This window comes from Phoca vitulina, unplaced genomic scaffold (assembly GCF_004348235.1).
Source record: "Phoca vitulina isolate PV1807 unplaced genomic scaffold, GSC_HSeal_1.0 scaffold97, whole genome shotgun sequence".
In the NCBI taxonomy this organism is placed as follows: Eukaryota; Metazoa; Chordata; class Mammalia; order Carnivora; family Phocidae; genus Phoca; species Phoca vitulina.
The window spans coordinates 49,778-65,276 of record NW_022589800.1 but is presented as its reverse complement, the minus strand read 5'-3'; the positions used below and the strand labels follow the sequence as shown (position 1 = coordinate 65,276).

The 15,499-nt window shown below is 44.6% G+C and overlaps 2 protein-coding genes across 2 annotated transcripts in view; one reads left to right on the top strand and one right to left on the bottom strand.

The window, feature by feature from the left end:
• The window catches only part of SDHC (succinate dehydrogenase complex subunit C), a 35,720-nt gene extending 23,936 nt beyond the window's left edge, over positions 1–11,784 (top strand). The window contains exons 5-6 of the mRNA XM_032397238.1: positions 6,512–6,675; positions 9,852–11,784. Coding sequence (XP_032253129.1) covers positions 6,512–6,675; positions 9,852–9,956 — 269 coding nt within the window. The 3' untranslated portion in view covers positions 9,957–11,784. The remainder of the gene's footprint in view (positions 1–6,511; positions 6,676–9,851) is intronic.
• Positions 11,785–12,257: 473 nt separating this feature from the next.
• On the bottom strand, positions 12,258–15,442 carry CFAP126 (cilia and flagella associated protein 126). Its single transcript, XM_032397244.1, has 5 exons — positions 15,259–15,442; positions 14,182–14,244; positions 13,897–13,977; positions 13,216–13,392; positions 12,258–12,905 (listed from the first exon to the last, which is right to left on the bottom strand). Exons 1-5 carry the CDS (start codon positions 15,283–15,285, stop codon positions 12,591–12,593), a joined length of 663 nt encoding a protein of 220 aa, XP_032253135.1. The 5' UTR covers positions 15,286–15,442; the 3' UTR covers positions 12,258–12,590.
• Positions 15,443–15,499: the final 57 nt, after the last annotated feature.

The window sequence follows — 15,499 nt, the reverse complement described above, 5'->3', positions numbered from 1 at the left end:
GATTAAAACTTGGGATGACGGCACCTGATTGCTCTTTTAGCTGAAGTGTCCTCACAGTAATCCCACCGTGTTAAGTCATGCCTGTGGCTTCCCTGCAGCCTCTGGGGGTGGGGGGGGAGTGGGGGGTGGGGGCGGGAGGGTTCCTGCTCTGAGAAGAAGTAGAACGGTTCTGAGACGCACTTTCTCTTCTGGCGACCGTCAGCCTTGCCAGGCCGTGTCATCTTGGTAATGCGAGGACGGAGCTGTCGTACTCGTGGAGCAGGAGAGGCTGAGAGCGAGATTTTCAACTACGAATGATCAGACATTTACTGAATGGTATAGAAGTAAATATTCCAAGCATTAATGTAAATCGTAATCACTACCAGGCCTGTATCAGGAACTTCATATCTAGGACTTAATTCTCACAGTCCGAACAAGGCATTATTAATATAAGCAGAAGAGGAAGTGAGGAAATAGTAGCTGGTTAGTGACAGAGGGGGAACTGAACTCACGTTGCCTTTCACCAGAGGTGGTGTTCTCACCACTTTCTCTACACCACCTCAGTGACCAGGATTCCTAATGTATACATAACACATCACAGTTGAGAATCAGTGACTAATGGCCCATCTCATGAAAAGTCCAGAAGAAAAACAGCCACTTCGGAGTTCCACTAGTTACCTTATAAGTCTGTATGGAAGGCCTTCAGCTTTTCCAGAAAAGACGCTGACAGCCTGAGCAACAGGTTTGCCTGTGCGTCCCCACAGGCTCTCACTGACGGGCCGATTCTTCAGCCTGGCCTGTATGAAAGTCAGTGTGGAACAGGGAATGATGCTGATGTTCAGTCTGATACTCAGGGTTGGATATGTTCTCTATCCAACAGTGTATACATCTCATTAGTAAATAATTGTGGTTATTTAAGAGTGAAATTTTAAAAATTTTTCTCTCTATTATGGGGATGATTTTTTCTTTCAAATGGCTACTAAATTGTTAGGACATAAATACTTGAGTTGCTTGAATCAAATTACTTAAGAAACAACCATTAGGTATTTCTTTTGGCTTAGGGGCACCCTGAAAAAAAATTACTGAAAACACTGAGGTACCATGAACTGAGCTAGTTTGAGAAGATTTAGGAAGAAGATATGACCCAAGAGGATTCAAGGATCTTTGACAGTCTGGACAGATAGGAGGTTAGGGGGCCCCTCCACTGTTCTTTGAATTTCAGTGCAAACCTGCAGCTCCGAAACTTCCAACAGCCACACATGTGCCTTAGATATCTGGACAGACTCAGCCCCCATCTATGCACCCAACGTGACAGCAGTCGGACCTCTGAGTCCCAGGGAGGGCCACTCATAGCAACACTAACCTCTTAGAAGACCAGACTGATAGGACTGCCTCATCTTAGAATAACACCACCTGCTCTCAGATAACCTTCCAGAGTCAAAACTAATGGAAATCCCGGGATGTGAACAGCAGTGTCTTCAGCCATTGCTTCTATGAATGTTATGGAATTTTGTCAGTTAAATCAATTCAAAAGCAAACGAATGTCTCAAAATAAATCAGATGTTCTTGACACCATTCTGCTACACCAGTTTTTTCAAGATCGGTATTTTTTTAAACGATGGAAACACAAGCAAGTCTAAAAGAACAATTATGAGTCAGGAGTTTATAGGTGCTTAAGAAAAAAGTGTGGTGTTAGTGGAAAGAATCTGAGTTTTGTGTTCGAATCCCAGCCCATTCACTTAATGCTCAGTAAACTTGGATACGCTTAATGTTTCTGAACCTCATTTCTTCAGCTGTTAATGAAATGAAGGTGCTACTAATTTTTCAGATTGTTAGGAAGATTAAATAATTATGTAAGTTTTAAGTAAGTGGTGACTGTAGCAATAAACATATTTGAAATAGGTAGTATTTTTCTGATCGGTTTGGTACTTAAAAACATAAAATGACACAGTGTCTCTGGATGTACACAAAATGGTTTATCTCTGAGCGGTGTGGGATTATGGAGAACTTTTCTAAACCATACATTTCTATAATGTTGTAGTTCTTTGCAGTGTTTTTATAATCTGAAAAAGTAAGTGATGTCTCTGGGAGGTCAAGGAGATCTGGGGATCATTACACAAATTCCAATCCAGATGTAATTAGAAGAGAGACCGTATTGGCTGCCCTGTTCTTTCAAAAAAGGCCCTTTTCTGAACTTTTTACTCAACACTTCTGACACCAAATGCATGTTTTTCCCATCAACAACAAATTTTCCAATTCTCCAGGCACCAACTGGGTGTCTCCAATTCGGTGCAGCGCTGATACTCACTACTCAGAGTTAGTGCAGACCCCACAGGTTAAAGGCACAGCCCCACAAGATGGCCCCCCACTTCAGTCTCCAGTCACAGGTCCCACGTTACCAGCTGTACTTCTTGACCCAGTAGCGTTGAGAACCTGTTTTGTGTTGCTCTCTGTGTGAACTGTGGTGCTTCCAGAAATGAGGAGCCATGGCCCTTGCCTTCGAGGACTTCACCTCTGCAGTTGCCCTATCCACACTTCAGACTTCACTCATCGCTTACATGCAGGTGGCCCTCAAATCTGTGTCTTTAAGCCAGAGCCCAGTTAGCTTTAGGCCTTTAGCCAGCTGCTTATTGCGTATCCTCCCGTGCTGTTCCTTAGGTACTTCCAACTTAGCGGTACTCTCGATTGATCAACATGCATCCTCAGACAAATCAAAACTGAAACTAAAAACAGCCTGCATTTCCTTCATTCCCTGTGTGGGTGAAGGGCATTATCTAGTCAGTAGCCCTTGCATACCACCATCCTTGACTTACCTCATTTACCCCAAATCCCCAAATTTTACCAAATTTTCCATTCTTTATTCTCCCTGTTACTGTCTTCAGTCAAGCCCTCACCTTCGTCCACTGGAGACTTGGAATTACCACAGCATCCTTTTCAGACTTTCTGCCTCCACTGACTCCTCTCATCTATCCCCCTGTTGATCCCAAGTTGACGTTTGCAAAGGGTGTATCTGACCATATCACTGTCCAGTTTAAAACTCTTAATGATTTATCAGTCCCATTAGGAATGGCAGTATTTGACCCAAGTAACCTTCCCCTCCTTCTGAGGCCAGGGCAGGTCATTGTTTTTGTATATGATACAGCCTAAGAATCCTTCCCACTATAACACCTTTTTTTTTTCTTTTAATTTCAGGTATACAGTATATTGATTTGACAACTGTATACATTACTCAGGGCTCAGGATAAGTGAAGTCACCACCTGTCACCATATAGTGTCTTTACAATATTACCAACTATATTCCCTATGCTGTACTTTTCATCTCTGTGATTTATTTCATAACTGGAAGTTTGTACCTCTTAATCTCCTTCATGTATTTTACCTGTTCCCCCACCCCCCTCCCCTCTGGCAACCATGAGTTTGTTCTCTGTATTTAAGCGTCCATTTATTTGTTTTGTTTTTTAGATTCCACATATAAGTGAAATCATATGGTATTTGTCTTTTTAAGGTTTTATTTTTGAGAGAGAACACGAGCACATGTGGGGGGCAGGGTAGAGGGAGAAGCAGATTCCCTGCTGAGCAGGGAGCCCAAGGTGGGACTTGATCCCAGGACCCTGGGATCATGACCTGAGCCGAAGGCAGACACTTAACTGACTGAACCACCCAGGCACCTGGCATTCGTCTTTTTCTAGCTAACTTATTTCTCTCTCGGCCCATCCGTGTTGTTGCAGATGGCCAGATCTCATTCTTTTTTATGCCTGAGTGATCTTCTACTGTGTACATATACCACATCTTTGTCCATTCATCTACTGATGGACGCTTGGGCTGCTTCCATATCTTCCATTGTAAATAATGTTGCCATAAACATAGGGGATTAGTGTTTTTGTTATTGTTGTTACTTATTTTTAGTAATCTCTACACCCAACATGGGGCTTGAACTCACGACCCTGAGATAAAGAGTCATGCTCCTCCGACTGAGCCAGCCAGGCGCCCTGAATTAGTGTTTTTGTTTTCTTTGGGTAAATATCCAGTAGTGGAATTACTGGATCATATGGTATTTCTGTTTTTAATTTTTTGAGGAACCTCCATATTGTTTCCCACAGTGTTTCCACCAATTTACATTCCCATCACCGGTGTGCAAGGGTTCCCTTTTCTCCATGTCCTTGCCAACACTTGGTATTTCTTCTCTTTTGGATACTAGCCATTCTGACTGGTGTGAGGTGATATCTCATAGTGGTTTTGATTTGCATTTCCCTCATGATTAATGATACTGTGCATCTTTTCATGTGTGTGTTGGCCATCTATATGTCTTACAAAAACACTTTAGATAGCCATTATTAATTGATATGGGTTGGCACTGAGATGAACTGTGTTTGATTGGCACCGGGGTGAAATCTGTCATCCTTGACTGGCAGGATCGAGTTTAAAATCTGTAGTTTAGCGTATCAGGCCCTCTTTGATGTATCTTGCCACTCACCACTTCTCTGCCCCCTCAGCTCTTTTCTCAAAACTTAGCTTAAATACACCTCTGAGAAAAAGCTTTTCAGGATACTCTCCCCCCTCCTGCCAGATGGATTTTGATTGTTCTGTGTGCTCCCGAGCACCCCATGCACACATATGCCTTTGTACAGTGCTAGTGCCCTCCAGCACCTTACCTTGGACTATAGATTGATTTACTTAAGTGTCTCCCCTACTAAACACCATAAGCTTCTTTTTTGTTTTAAATATTTATTTACTTCAGAGAGAGAAAGAGTGCACAAGAGGGGGGAGGGTCAGAGGGAAAAGCAAGCTCCCGGCTGAGTGGGGAGCCTGATGTGGAGCTCAGTCCCGGGACTCCAGGATCATGACCCAAGCTGAAGGCAGACACTTAACCCACTGAGCCACCCAGGCGTCTCTAATTCTGTCAACGTTTTGAGAAACTGCCAAATTGTTTTCCAGAGTGGCTGTACCATTTCACATGCCCACCAGCAATGTGTGAGATCCTAATTTCTCTACATCCTTGCCAACACTTGTTGTTATCTGTTTTTTTATATTTATGTTATTAAATATAAGTCAGACATATTTGAGGGGCATCTGGGTAGCTCGGTTGGTTATGTGTCTGGCTTCATTTAGCTCAGGTCATGAGCTCAGGAGTCCTGCACTGGGCTCCATGCTAGGCTTAAGATTCTCTCTTTCCTTCTCCCTCTGCCCCTCCCCCCTGCTCACTTGCTCTCACAGTCTCTCTCTGTCTAGGAAAAAAAATTAAACACACTGATATTTATATAAATGTGTATATTTTATATAAATGCACATAATTTTATATTTACATATTATAACATCCTAGTAGGTGTGAAGTAGCTTCTCATCATGGTTTTTTTTTTTTAAAGATTTTATTTATTAGAGAGATCGGGACAGCACAGAAGGAAAGTGAGAGGGAGAAGCTACTCCCCGCTGAGCAGAGAGCCTGTTGCAGGACTTGATCCCAGGACCCTGGGAAAATGACCTGAGCCGAAGGCAGATGCTCAACTGACTGAGCCACCCGGGCTCTCTCTCATTGAGGTTTTGATTTGCATTTCCCTAACGGCTAATGGTGTTGAGCATCTTTTCGCATACTTATTGGCCATTTAATTATCTATGTTTGGAGAGATACCTATTTAGATCCTTTGTCCATTTTTAAATTGGGTTGTCTTTTTATTATTGAGGTGTAAGAGTCTTTAGTATATTCTGGATATGTGTCCCTTACAGACATATGATCTGCAAATATTTTCTCTCACTCTGTGTTGTCTTTTTACTTTTTTTTCCAATTTGAGTATAGCGGCCTACCGTGTTACGTTGGTTTCAGGTGTCCAGCGTGCTGGGTCAGCTGCTCAGTACACCTGGCTGTGCTCAGCACAGTTGCAACCAGCATCTGTCCGCACGCGCCCTCGCGCACGACCATGGACTGTGTTCCCTGTGCCGGGCCTTCTGTTCATCTTGTTACTTTCTTAATGACATTGTTTGCAGCACAAAAATTTTTAATTTTGATAAAATCCAATTTATTCTTTTGTTACGATGGTTTTGGCACCGTATCTAAGAAACAGCGCCTAATATAGGGTCGTGAAGATGGACTCCTGTGGTTTCTTCTCAGAGTTTTAATGTTTTAGCTCTTACGTTCAGGTCTCCGATCCATTTTGCGTTACATTTTGTGTGTGTGTGGTAGAGATTTGAATGATTCTTTACCTTGGACTGAATTACTGTTTTTACTTTTTCTTACGGAGATGATAATGTAGGTACAGTCAGAAGGTGACTTCTAAAGTGGCAGGTGAAGTTTTTGTCGAGAGGAATGTTCGAAGGAGGAATAATCTGCTAACCTGTATGGCAAATTTAAGAGATTAGGGTCAGGTCCCAAGTGGCCTACCTCCCACTACAGACATGAACACTAGTTTAAATCTTCCCCATTTCACAGTGGGTCAGAATTGTATGAGGTGCCAGGGCCTGTCAGAGAACCCAGTTTCATGTGTTTCAGTAGTGGTAGCAGGTGGACAGCTATAATGGGCTTACTTGGTTTCCTCCTCAGGGGTCTCTCTCTTTGGCTTGTCGGCCCTGTTGATCCCTGGGAACTTTGAGTCTCATTTGGAACTTGTGAAGTCCCTGTGTCTGGGGCCATCACTGATCTACACGGCCAAGTTTGCACTTGTCTTCCCTCTCATGTATCACACCTGGAATGGGATCCGACACTTGGTAAGTTAATTGTTGGTTTATACATTTTCTGGGTGAAGGGAGCGTAGGGAAGTGTGGGATTCTCTCCTTCATTGCCGGGGTTTAGTGCTACCCCTAAAGTTAGTTGTCTGGACCTTTGCTCAGGGGCTCCTGGGGAGAGCTAAACCAGATCCGCGTGCACTCCTGGCAGCCCTGCTGGGGATCCCACTGAGCTCTGGGTGTCGGCCTGGCAGATACTTGCAGTGTCTCGGTGTGAACTGTTCTATTTTTAAGGGGTGTGTTGCTAAAAGAGACCCCTGAAGCCAGGTCATCCCTCTGATGTGTCAGGCCCTATTCTAGACCTTGGGGTTTCAATTCTGAGCTAGATGGTTGCTGCTTTCAGTCTAACATTCCTATCAACCCAGGGTGACAAGTTCACTTGGAGTTGAATATGTTAACTTTAGTTATCTTGACATTGGATTGCGTTAACTGTTTTTTGGTTTTTGTTGAGCTCTTGGAGAAAATGAGACCAACTTTAACAGTAACTGGATACCTAGGATCCCAGATTTTAATATTGGGGTTAGGAATCTTTTGATGGCCTGAAAACTGTCCATGCTTCCTCCTACATGACTTTTCTCCTTCTCTCTCTCTCTTTTTTTTAACTTTTGTTACTATTTTTTAGTTTATTTATTTGAGAGAGACAGAGTGCATGCACCTGTACTCAGGGCACACTCACGAGCCAGGGAAGAGCAGAGGGAGAGGGACAGGCAGGCTCTACTGAGTGCAGAGCCCAACATGGGGCTCGATCCCAGGACCCTGAGATCTGACCTAAGCCGAAACCAAGAGTCGGACACTTAATTGATTGAGCCACCCAGGAGCCCCTCCTTCTCTCTCTCTCTTTCTTTTTTTTTTTTAAGATTTTGTTTATTCATTAGAGAGAGAGAGCACATGCACAGGAGAGAGAATGAGAGAGAGCAGGAGCAGGGACGGGGGAGAGGGAGAAGCAGGGGGAGCCCGAGGTGGGGCTCGATCCCAGAACCCCGGGATCATGACCTGAGCTGAAGGCAGACGCTTAACCACTGAGCCACCCAGGCACCACCTCCTTCTCTTTATATAATGGAATTAAAGCTTAATCATGCCTGCCCCAGGTCAGAGATCAGTCCCTCCTCCAACATTTTAGGATTTCATGTTTTGTGGTCTCCCTACCCCTAGTATTGCTTTCTTTCCCAGGAAGACAATTATGATTCCATTCTTTCTTGTCTTCCAGTTCCTTCCTAACCTGAGCCATCTGTCAGATGGATATTCTTGCCTTAATCTGACCTTTATAATTTCCACATCAGAATCTAGAGGCACGCACTCTCTGAATTTCAATATGGTCCAATAGACAGTTTAATGGAATCAGAAAAGTGAGAGACTAAATGACCTATTAAGTGTATCTATCAACTGTTCCCTGGGGCAGTGTTCAGTTTGATTCACAATGAATTCACTTCCCTCCGGGAGGGGATAGAGAAGGAGGGCATTTCCATTAATGACTTCTTATTCCATAGAACCAATCTCTCTAATGAAAATCAGCTGATCAGCTTCCTCTGTTCACATCCGGGCTCTTAGCAGGGCTTACCATATATTTGCTTTTGTCTCAGTATGTGGGGAGGGAAGAGGAAGAGGTTTTGTAAAATCTCAGAACTCAGTCAAGGTTTTTCTGCCCTGGTTCCTGCCTGTAATGGTAAGCTCTTCGTTGAGAGAAGTGAGGAGCCTAAAGGCTTTTCTTACCCCTTAAATCTGCTTTTATTTTTTCTTGTAGAAAGTACTGGCTCTTGAGTGTGGGACAGGATTTGATCTGTTCTCCATGACAGACAGCCCTAGCTCTTGCCCTCTGAGCTTGATAGTTGCCTTTCCAGAAGATCTAATGGGGAGAGGGGAGTGGAATTGATAGAAAAGAGTGGGAAGTGACCAGGTCTCTGGCCTTCTAGAGAGTATCCCCCCGTCACCACCCGCCAGTAGGACTCCATTTTTTTTGGTAAAACACTGTACCTATATAAATAAAACAGCTCTGTGTGGGGACCTGCTCGATCCCTAATCTGATCTAAGTAGAGCCTCGATTCTCCCCCCCCCCCCCCCGCCCCCGCCGCCCCCTCCCCCTCTGGTTCTCTCTAACTTTTAAGTACTCCTAATTTAGTTTAACATTCAGAGTGTGGGCGTTTGTGTTAGATTGGGGCAGTCAAGTATGGAAAGTGTAGAACCTAAGAATTCTACCTTTGCCCTAGGGGATCTTTTAGTGACTTAGATTATAATACGGCAATATCCCTGGGGCACAGGAGAGGCTAGATCAGTGTTTTTAAAACCCTGGGTTTTGATGTAGTGGGTAGAAAACCAATTTAGTGGGTTATTACCAACACACCCAGAAATTTAGGGGCTCCTGGCTGGCTCAGTTGGTGGAGAGTGTGACTTTTGATCTTGGGGTTGTGGGTTTAAGCCCCACATTGGGTGTAGAGCTTACTTTAAAAACAAAAAACCAAAAAACCCCAGAAATTTAATAGCATATAATACATAGAATGCAGCACACATACTAATGGTAAATATTGCTTATTCTTTCATGAACTTGTGCTGTAAATATACTGGCAAACGAAATTGAGAAATAGTGTCTAGATCCCAGAGGGTTTTTTAGAATTCTAGTTCTCTGACTGGATGTTACTTCCCGAGGCAGGGGTGGGGGGAGGTGGTGGTGGTTCTGTGGTTGACCTTATCTAAGAAACCATGTATCTTATATCCCTGTTGGAGCTTCACGGTGTATGTTAATAAATTGTTTCAAAAGTCTTGCAGTTAAATGTTTACTAAATTTATTCGACCATGGAACTTTTCTCCCCCATGCAACACCTTTTAGCATTCTGAGGAACTGGTTTGTGGAGGAACACACTTTGGGAAACATTGATTTGGTTTTGTTCCATAAGGGAAAGTTTGATGTCTTTAGTCTGGAAGCTTTTGTACGTAGGGGCTATACTTCGTATATATGCCTTTTCTGTCACTGGGACAAGTGGGTGGTAGGTACCACGTTGTGGGTGTGAGAAAGGCGGGTCCAGGAGAAGTGCTTTTCCCTAGAACCACGCCAAGACCAGTTGCCCGTTCCATGAGGTGGAGCTCCTTTCTCAGAAAGGAGAGTACCCAGGGCCCTGATGGCTGAAATTCTTTCTTCTCTTTTTTTTCTTTTCTTTTTTCTGCAGATGTGGGACCTAGGGAAAGGCCTGAAGATTCCCCAGCTGGACCAGTCTGGAGTGGCTGTCTTGGTTCTTACTGTGTTGTCCTCTGTAGGGCTGGCAGCCATGTGAAGAGCTGAAGTTCCCAGCATTGTCTTCCCATAAATGAATCACTGACCTATCTTCCTGTTTGTCACTCTCTTCTCCAGCCAAGACAAAGTTCTCCCGATTTATTTAGACCCTTTTGTGCTTGCACATCCCCTCGGAGCTTAGCAATAGTAGAGTACCTCCTAGAACCCGAGCAGTGGAAGAGGGTCCGGTTTCCTCCCTTGTTTCTAAAGATGGAATGACTCAAAACTTCCCTTTTCCTGCCCCCAGCTTGCAGCCTTCTCTGGGCCTGGAAGCCCTCATTCTCTCTCCATATTGGGCCTTGATTTGTGCTGACGGTCAGCTTTTGGCTCCTTCTTCCCGAGACAGTGGAAACAGTGGAGGCTCTGTGGCCTCTGCCGTGGGGCTTTGGGTTCCATTGCCTGTGGGCTGCTAGCTTAAAGGACAGTTGTGTTCATTGGTCAGAGCCCAGGGTCTTCAGCACCCACACAGTATGACTGAAAGAAGAGGGATGGGGGTGGAGGGGAATTAGCCTGTCCCAGCTAGCTGGAGATAAAGAGGGTCAGTTGACTCTTAAAGCAGGTGCTTTGGGGAGAAGATATATAGCTTTTAATGCAAAAGGAAGATCCAGAAGATTACAATGAACCTATTAAGGGTTATTCCCCCCCCCCCCGCATTTCTGGAAAAACAAGCCTCTTTTCTAATCCAAATTCATGTGACGTCTGTTTCTGAAACTGAATTAAAATACTCATTTTGTCTTTGACTCTCCTTGAAATCTAGAGAAACCAAGAGAATGGCGGTTGGGGAGGAGCCAATTTCCTCCCTCTCCCTCTGGTCTCAGGCATTTACATCCCCCAATCTGACCTTTCTTGGGAGGGAAACAGCTTGTCCTGCGGCCGACCGTTGAAACAGTGTTTAGGGAATCAAATGCAAGTAGCCAGAGATGGAATATCGTGCAGAGGCCTCGGAGAAGGAAGGAGCAAGAGAAAGGAGGTTAAGCATGTGGAAGCTTTGCATTATCACAGGCTCCAGAATCCCACTGAGAACTGCTCATAAACCTCAGGGTACAGTTCAGCAAATGATGATCCAGTAAGGGAGCCCGAGGACCAGTGGAGGTGGCAGCTAAGGGATGATGAGCTAAGTATATAGACTGGGAGAGAAAGGAGAGCAGAGATAAGAGAGGAGGGATCATTGAAGACCTGGCAAAAATTTGTAATTTAATGGGAAAGCTTGCTGCTTTTAAAATCCATATGGGCCGGCCTCTTGAATCTCTCACTCCCTTGGCAGGAGTGCTGTTTTGATAGTCTTTGGAAACTCAAAGGTAGCAGATCTATCTTGTCTGAGTTGTTGGCCAGCCAGTTAAAGCGGTGGGTTGGAGAGGAGGAGCAATGACTGTAATTGGTGGCAGTTGGACAGGAAGACCTCACTGAAGCTAAGACAGTGGGGACCTGCCGCCTCAACAGTCTTCCTCCCAGCTCCCAAGTGGTCTTCTGCTTTACGTGATGATCACATCTCCTTTCTTGCTGGGCTAGCCCTGGGAAGCCTTTGTAGCCTTCCTCCAGCTTAAACCCTATGTCCTCTGTACTTGTCCTTGGAGTGGGGGACAGGGGTTCATGAGGGAACACTTTGGCATTGGAGCTGGGAAGGGTTTGGCAAGGGCATTACACTGAACAGCCATCGGCAGGAAGCCTGCAGAATAGGAGAATGATAAGCAGATGTTGAAAGCTGGGAAGTGGATAAGGAACTTCTTACCCTTTTTTGGTGGCTTCCTACCATTTGGATGATTGGGTTGGGGTACAGTAGTCCTCATGTTTGTTATTCTGCCCTAAATTTCTACTTACCATCTCTCTTTGTTTTTCTTCTCTGACTTCCAATCACTTTTGTGTTTTCCCTTTTCAAACTCTGTATGTACTTTTGCTTGAGTTTTACTTTTATAACTCTCTCTAGTTTGTCTTCTCCGTGTGTTCTGTCGTCAGATGTGAAGTCATAGACAAGGATAGTGTCTTCTACTCTAGCTTCCCTTCCCTTTACTTCCTCCATCTTCTCCAGATATGCATATGCATTCTCTACCAAACAATCGTATTTCTGACTTAGAAGTAGTTGTGCATGCTCAGGATGAAAAGTGAGGGGCTGGGGGTGAGAGACTGGTTCTTTGAGGTTTCTTTTTTTTTTAAGACTTTATTTATTTATTTGATAGAGAGAGACACAGTGAGAGAGGGAACACAAGCAGGGGGAGTGGGAGAGGGAGAAGCAGACTCCCCACTGAGGAGGGAGCCCAATGCAGGGCTCGATCCCAGGACCCAGAAGTCATGACCTGAGCTGAAGGCAGACGCTTAATGACTGAGCCACCCAGGCGCCCCTGAGGTTTCTTTTGCTACAGTTCAGACCAGCTTCCTCTTGGTCACTTTTGGAGGATAGCTGACTCAGTCCTTGTAAAAATGTGTTCCACCTCAAGCCACTGCCGTGTTCTTTTTCCTACTCTATTTCCTCCAACCCGCCTCCTAGTCATGGGTTACAAGAGGCAGCCATACCAGGAGGAAAAAAACATCCAAATCAGTAATAGATTCAACAAATGATGTTTATTTTCCAAGTTTGCCTTTATTCCCACCCTATAATTCCCCTGTTCTACGTCCCTCACTGGGGGTCCTGCTTACATCACTAAGTCTCTAGACAAGTTTTCTCAGTGTGGTCCCTTGGTGCCTCTGGAATTCCAGGTTTGTATTTCTGGACCGCAGCTGGATTAGGACCTGCCCAGTGTTCTAGCATGCATGGGCTCCCTGGTGGGCTCTTGAGAGAGTTGGCTGGGCTTTGGGGACCTGGAGTGTGACCTGCAGAGGGGTGTGAGCTTTGGGGTTGGTCTGGGGAATTGAGATTTACAGCTGGGGAGCTGGGAATTATGGTTGGACTCGAGGCTTGTTGTACAGTTTTTGTGGTAAGCTTCCCGAGTTTCCTCTGACTGTCTGGATCACGAGGCTGCCGGGTAGAATGGAAGAGACAATCATATTTCTGGTCAGGCCTAGATCATTCCCAATCCATCTTAAAATTCTCACTCCCTTTCTCCCTATACCATGGACAAAAGGTCAGATCAGATAATTTTGTACTGTGGGGGGGAATATGTCCTTAGCACGTCTCTTTAGGTGTCGGAAGACAAGGGACTAGATAGGGTAAGACAGAATTGGTTCAAGGTTCCCCCTGCTGGGATAGTGGTGGTATAACAGGCATTTTTGAGATTGAAAAGAAATGCAGATAATAGGATTTGAGGTTAGGTGGGAGGAATAGATACCTTGCCTAAGATTTCAGGACGCAGCCCATTGGAGGCCTTGAGCAAATCAGGATTTTTCTGTATCCATTTGGTGAGGGAGGCAGCACCAGCAACTGTACGGGAGGTCAGGGTCACCCGAGCAGGGGGTATCTTCAGAGGCATTTGCCAGGTACCCATGAAAGATCCCCAAGGACTTGCCTAAAAGGAAGAAGACGAGGTTCTTCAACAGGCTTCTCCCAGGACTACTGGCCTATTGGCAGGTCTGTTGTCTTCCTTCCACCCTTCACCCTTGGGATGCATGGTAATGAAATCAGAGTGGAAGCACAGTCTCCCAGTCTCCCCACTCATCCTTTACCCCCTTTCTCATTTAGGTTACCGTGATTTTTTCATCACATTAACTCTCATGGCTTAACTTAAATTCCATGTCCTTAGGCTAAGTCTAGCAGAGTACTCGCTGCGTAAGTGTCATCATGTGAAGGCGTTCATTCGTCAGTTTAAGGTGTTCCGGGTGCTAAGCACAGCTCTATCGTGTTGGATAAACTGGCTGGAAGTTTGGGGGCAGTCATGTTGCAGTGGGAATTAGATTGAACTTTAATTTCCAGATAGTGGCCGTGCTAGATTGCAAACCTCCCATCTCGGTTACTCCGGTTCTGTGCCGCAGTTCTTTACCTTCCTCAGTAGGAGTGGGGATCAGTATCTCACCTTGGAACGGGGCACCGAAGGCAACAGATGACCACGATCATTGGCGATAATCTGAGTGTAGCCTTCATGGGAAGAAATTCTCTGGGTAGAGGTGAGGAGAGAACTGCTTGTGAAAATGGAGTGGAAAAGAGACTGAAGGTATCCAAGGGGTTCAAGTTAAGGGCTGAGGGAGAGGAGGATATGGGAATTTAGAGGCGGCTAAAGGAATTAGGTGCCAGTGAGTTACAGAGAACGTGGTGGAAAGAATCAGAAACTGGTGCTTTGGGAGCACTGCACATGCAATACCTCTTTTGTTGGCTTGGCGGGAGACCAGTTCCGTAGATACTTGGGTGAGAAAGCTTTTTCGTACTGTGGAGAGAAAGATGAGAATCTCTCTGAGGCTCGAAGGCCCCGTGCCCAGGAAATGATGACGAGGCACAGTTCTTTAGAGTTGAGGACCAAAGACCTGAACAGCCAAGCTAGGCTTTAACTCACTATAGAAGGGATGTAATTTTTTGGTCTAAATGTATACTGTTCAACATGGCGCCGCTAGCCACGTGTGGTTATCGGACACTTGAAATGTGAGTAGTCCCAGTGGAGGTGCTTTGTAATTTCGGAGAGTTAGTACAAAAAAAGAGAATGTGAGCATCTTATTACACCTTTTTAAATATTGATTAAACATTGAAATAATATTTTAGACTTATCAGGTTAAATATATTATTAAGGTTAATTTTATTGCTTTTTAGTGTTTTTCATATAGCTACTAGAAAAGTTTAAATTACATTTGTGACTCGCATTATCTTTTTATTGGGCAGTCCTGGTCTAGACCAGGGGTGGGCAAATGTGGCCCATGGGCCCAATCCATCCTCCTGTCTGTCCTGGGATGACCTGAGAAAGCAAAGAATGGTTTTTACAGATGGGTATTTGCAATTGATTTGATAAAAGGGAACAGTAGCTTTGCTGTTCTACTCCATACTCCTCCCAATGAAGTAAAGTGTTTTCTCATCCCAAAAGAATTCTATTTTTTCATTAGTATTACAAAAAATTACGGTTACAATATTTTGAATTTTGTCAAAAAATTTATGGAAAAATATTTTCTCTTGCTATTGTTAAGTACCTACAGAACATCTCTGATTTTGCCACATGGCCCCCAAAATAAAATATTTACCCTTTGACCCTTTACAGAAAAAACGCTGCTGACCTCTTACGTAGATCCTGCAAACAACCCTTTTGCTTGTCCATGGGCCCTCACTACCCTGACGAGCTAAAGAAGTGAAAAATACCATCTCACCCCACGTTCAGCTATTCATTCAATAATCAGAATCCTCTGGGAGGGTCAGTCCAAACGCAAAATTCAATGTTAGAGATGGAAAAAGAGCTTACCTGGTTGGCACTGTAGTTAGTGGCCATGATCCTGCCACTTCGTGCTGTTTACATTTGTTGCTTGGCAACCGCGGAAGGCGGACCTTCTGGGCCTGCCTGCCCCTTCTACTTGTTACTCACTTTCTTGGATGACACTGCCCCAGCCTTTCCCCGGAAATTCAGGTTTGTTTTCATTTTAGAGATACGAGAGACTAAATAAATATGAAAAAATGAGCTGAAGAGCGGCCCTGTCTTTTTAATA